This window comes from Podarcis melisellensis (assembly GCF_964234715.1).
Source record: "Podarcis melisellensis genome assembly, chromosome: 2".
Classification (NCBI taxonomy): Eukaryota; Metazoa; Chordata; class Lepidosauria; order Squamata; family Lacertidae; genus Podarcis; species Podarcis melisellensis.
Window position 1 is genome coordinate 74,050,599 of NC_138529.1, and position 5,403 is coordinate 74,056,001.

General features: G+C 42.8%; 1 protein-coding gene across 1 annotated transcript in view; it reads right to left on the minus strand.

Annotated features, from left to right (window-relative positions):
• LOC309361673 (inter-alpha-trypsin inhibitor heavy chain H3-like) overlaps window positions 1-4,480 on the minus strand; it is a gene marked incomplete at its 5' end in the record, with an annotated part of 69,272 nt that extends 64,792 nt beyond the window's left edge. Inside the window, one exon of the mRNA XM_081896747.1 lies at window positions 4,380-4,480. Coding sequence (XP_081752873.1) covers window positions 4,380-4,480 — 101 coding nt within the window. The remainder of the gene's footprint in view (window positions 1-4,379) is intronic.
• Between the last annotated feature and the right edge of the window lie 923 nt (window positions 4,481-5,403).

The following is a 5,403-nucleotide window of genomic DNA, read 5'->3' on the forward strand; positions in this document are numbered from 1 at the left end:
TGTGTCCAAATATCCACATTAAATGAAGATCTGCCCACCATCTGTAGAACATTCACCCAGCAGACTAACAAGGAAGTAAACGAAGCACTAGGCAGCATGTGACCAACCGCATCATGATTGCATCAGTCACAGTGCAATTGTATACATGTCTACTCAGAAGTAAGCCCTGTTGAGCTCATGTGACATACTCCCAGGTAAATGTGTATAGCAGGGGTGGAGAACCTTTTGCAGGCCACGGACCACATTCCCTCGAAGGCAACGTTCCAACCACAGCTTTCCATCTAGGCAAGCAAGAGGCATGGTACACAGGTCAAGGAAATCTCCTAGCAAAAATACTCAAGAACAGCAGGAGGGGAGGTTGTGGCCATCACCTACCCATCCCTTGAAGGGTATTCCGTTAAAGGAATCCAGTGGTCGTGGTTCCTTTCCGATGCCCAGGTAGTGGCTAGGTCCATGGAACAACCCTCTGGTGACTCTAGGGGAAAGCTTCCAGTTGATGTGCATTAACAAGCTCCCCCTACAGGTTGTTAACCCTTGTGTGACTCCCTGCAGGGTGGACAGGAGTCAAGTATAGTCTGTTCGGACCCAGTGCCTAAGCCAGTACCAGTCACATTCTGTAACCAATAAAGTTGTGGCCTTTTTTAGCCCATTAACCTAAAATACTTATCCCATGTGTCTTGTTGTTGTTGTTGTTGGTGTTGTTTAGTCAATTAGTCGTGTCCGACTCTTCGTGACCCCATGGACCAGAGCACACCAGGCACTCCTGTCTTCCACTGCCTCCTGCAGTTTGGTCAGACTCATGTTAGTCGCTTCGAGAACACTGTCCAACCATCTCATCCTCTGTTGTCCCCTTCTCCTTGTGCCCAACATCAGGGCCTTTTCCAGGGAGTCTTCTCTTCTCATGAGGTGGCCAAAGTATTGGAGCCTCAGCTTCACGATCTGTCCTTCCAGTGAGCGCTCAGGGCTGATTTCCTTAAGAATGGATAGGTTTGATCTTCTTGCAGTCCATGGGACTCTCAAGAGTCTCCTCCAGCACCATAATTCAAAAGCATCCATTCTTCGGCGATCAGCCTTCTTTATGGCCCAGCTGTCACTTCCATACATCACTACTGGGAAAACCATGGCTTTAACTATATGGACCTTTGTTGGCAAGGTGAAGATGCTGCCTAGGTTTGTCATTGCTTTTCTCCCAAGAACCAGGCCTCTTTTAATTTCATGACTGCTGTCACCATCTGCAGTGATCACGGAGCCCAAGAAAGTAAAATCTCTCACTGCCTCCATTTCTTCCCCTTCTATTTGCCAGGAGGTGATGGGACTAGTGGCCATGATCTTTGTTTTTTTGATGTTGAGCTTCAGACCATATTTTGCGCTCTCCTCTTTCACCCTCATTAAAAGGTTCTTTAATTCTTCCTCACTTTCTGCCATCAAGGTTGTGTCATCTTCATATCTGAGGTTGTTGATATTTCTTCCGGCAATCTTAATTCCGGCTTGGGATTCATCCAGTCCAGCCTTTCGCATGATGAATTCTGTATATAAATTAAATAAGCAGGGAGACAATATACAGCCTTGTCGTACTCCTTTCCCAATTTTTAACCAATCAGTTGTTCCATATCCATAGCTTCCTTTCCCACATAGAGATTTCTCAGGAGACAGATGAGGTGATCAGGCACTCCCATTTCTTTAAGAACTTGCCATAGTTTGCTGTGGTCAATGCAGTGAAATGCATTTCTGTAGTCAATGAAAGAGAAGAAGATGTGTTTCTGGAACTCTCTAGCTTTCTCCATAATCCAGCACAGGTTTGCAATTTGGTCTCTGGTTCCTCTGCCCCTTCGAAATCCAGCTTGCACTTTTGGGAGTTCTCAGTCCACTTACTGCTTAAGCTTCATTGTAGAATTTTAAGCATAACCTTGCTAGTGTGTGAAATGAGTGCAATTGTGGGGTAGTTGGAGCATTCTTTGGCACTGCCCTTCTTTGGGATTGGGACGTAGACTGATCTTCTCCAAACTCCAAACTCACTGCTGAGTTTTCCAAATTTGCTGGCATATTGAGTGTAGCACCTTAACAACATCATCTTTTAAAATTTTAAATAGTTCAGCTAGAATATCATCACTTCCACTGGCCTTGTTATTAGCAATGCTTTCTAAGGCCCATTTGACTTCATTCTCCAGGATTTCTGGCTCAAGGTCAGCAAACACACTACCTGGGGTGTACGAGACATCCATAACTTTCTGGTATAATTCCTCTGTGTATTCTTGCCACCTCTTCTTGATGTCTTCTGCTTCTGTTAGGTCCTTACCACTTTTGTCCTTTATTATGGTAATCTTTGTACAAATGTTCCTTTCATATCTCCAATTTTCTTGAACAGATCTCTGGTTTTTCCCCTTCTATTGTTTTCCTCTATTTCTTTGCATTGCTCGTTTAAGAAGGCCTTCTTGTCTCTCCTTGCTCTTTTTTGGAAATCTGCATTCAATTTCCTGTATCTTTCAGTATCTCCCTCGCATTTTGCTTGCCTTCTCTCCCCCACTATTTGTAAGGCCTCGTTGGACAGCCACTTTGCTTTCTGGCATTTCCTTTTCATTGGGATGGTTTTTGTTGCTGCCTCCTGTATAATGTTACGAGCCTCCATCCATAGTTCTTCAGGCACTTTGTCCACCAAATCTAAATGCTTAAACCTGTTCCTCACTTCCACTGTGTATTCATAAGTTCATATGCCTGGAAATGAAAGGAAAGTCCAATGCTGTAAAGAAAAATATTGCTTAGGAATCTGGAATGTAAGAACCATGAACCTTGGTAAGTTGGAGGTGGTCAAAAATGAGATGGCAAGAATAAATATTGACATCCTGGGCATCAGTGAACTAAAATGGACAGGAATGGCCGAATTCGGTTCAGATGACCATGATATCTGCTTCTGTGGGCAAGAAACCCTTAAAAGAAATGGAGTGGCCCTCATAGTCAACAAAAGAGTGGCGAAAGCGGTACTGAGATGCAATCTCAAAAATGATAGAATGATCTTGATACGAATCCAAGGCAGACCTTTTAACATCACAGTAATCCAAGTTTATGCACCAACCGCTGGTGCTGAAGAAACTGAAATTGGCCAATTCTATGAAGACTTACAACACCTTATAGAAATGACATCAAAGAAGGATGTTCTTCTCATAATGGGGGATTGGAATGCTAAAGTAGGGAGTCAAGAGATAAAAGGAACAACTGGCAAGTTTGGCCATGGAGTTCAAAACGAAGCAGGGCAAAGGCTAATAGAGTTCTGCCAAGAGAACAAGCTGGTCATCACAAACACTCTTTTCCAACGACACAAGAGATGACTCTACACATGGACCTCACTAGATTGGCATAAGCCAAAGATGGAGAAGCTCTATACAGTCAGCAAAAACAAGACCTGGAGCTGACTGTGGCTCAGATCATCAGCTTCTTATAGCAAAATTCAAGCTTAAACTGAAGAAAGTAGGAAAAACCACTGGGTTGGTAAGATACAATCTGAATCAAATCCCATGTGTCTTATTTCATCACAAACCAGGGAGCGGGGCCTCGACTCACAACCAACATTTCAGGACAGTGAACAACTGACATCCACACCACGTACAAATTTATTCTGTAATAGAAAAATGAAAGGGCATATGTTGTTCTCAGAACATCACCAGCTTTAAAATAGAATCCCTAGCATATTTCTGGGCACACTTGAAAGTGCTAGTTTCATCCTTGAAAGACATTGCATCACAAGGACCACTTGCTTACATAAAGACCCACCAGATAATTGAAGTCATAGGGAAAGTCTCTTCTTCTGTTGTCCTGCTGGCAGTGACTAAATGCTGGACCTGCTTGTTACTAGTGGCTTGCTTTTGGAATGCCCACTCCAGGGCAGTTTACCAGGTGCATCCTTCCTATGAGATTTAGGTGCCATGTCAAAACCATTCTTATTTGGAGTGTGTGCATCCCATCCTTTTAAGGAACCCTAACTTTCACTGTTTCATTTCTGCTAACGCTTTGCTTGTTTTCTAAGCAACTCCAAAAAATGTTCCATTGACAGGTAGGATAGAAATATATCTGCTAAATAATGTTGCAGGAGTTGTCAGGGTACACATAGTGGCTGGCAAGTCTAACATCCTCTAGGACTGATGCCATCCTTTGCCCAAGACACTGAACATGGTCACTGATAGAACTTCCGCCTTCATTGATAAAAACATGATTTTGGGGGAAGGTGTGACATTTACTGACTACAACGGATGTTTGTCCTCTGTTTCATCATATTTCAAAATGTAGTGACCCTTGACAAGCGTGGGAGGTTGTAACAGCATGCAGGACTTTCTTAAATGTATCTGTGTAACTTACTCAATTTCCGATTATGTAAGCCCCAGAATTACCTAACTCCGGAGTTCAGTAACATGACAAGTTCAGTAACATTGCTGAGTTCAGTAACATGACAAGTCAATAACATGACAGCATCATCCCTTTGTGGCCCCATGCTCTTTTCCCCCCCCTTGCATTTGAAAGCAGCGAATTATATACAGTTAGCGTCCCTCTACTGATGGAAGACTGTTTGAGCCTTCCGAGAGTGGAACACCCTCCAATACGCAGTCTCTCCTGCAGCCCCCCCCCACTCCCCTGGTCTTTGCTGGAGGGTCAGGAGATCCTTCAAAATAGCTTGGGAGGTGGGGTTGAGTTGCAAGGAGGCAAGGGAAATCATAAAAAAGCCACAGGAATGTCAAGCGCTCAACAAACAATTAATGCTAGGATAATTGTTCTGAATTTCTTTACAGAGTACAATATTCTGAACTATATGTTCCACTATGTAGTTAATCAAATACTCTTCTATTGTTATAGAACTGAGGGGTTCATTGTACCTGGGAGTCTCACCCGTCTACAAAATTGGGGCCTATACAAGAGGAAACCAGTCCCCTTGTAATATGATGGCCCTAGCTGGCCCAGGCAATCTGCTGTTTAAAGGTCAAGCACCCATTCTCTCAGCTCTCAGCTCAAAGTTACATTATATCACTGAAAGGATAGCAGTAGACACTGTATACTGTACATGTGTTATCAAATTTTCTTTATGGAATTATTATTATTTTAAAAAACATTATTATATTCTGTGATTTATATTCTGCAAACTTTTATAGAACCGGACTTTCTTAAAACCACAGGAAAGGGGGAAGCCACTCATATATTTTTGGTATTGTAGACATATTGGGTAGAACACAGATTTTCCATTCACTTGCTTGACAAGGTTGGTGACATTGGCATGATGGGGGATGTTCTGTTTCAAGAATATTGTTCTGATGCAGTGGGTAAATATTAGGCTTCATCAGCCCACAAAGTCCCTAAGATGTTAGTTGTTCATTAACTCTTTTGTATAAAAGACTTCACTTCTGTGGATTTGTCACATCCAAA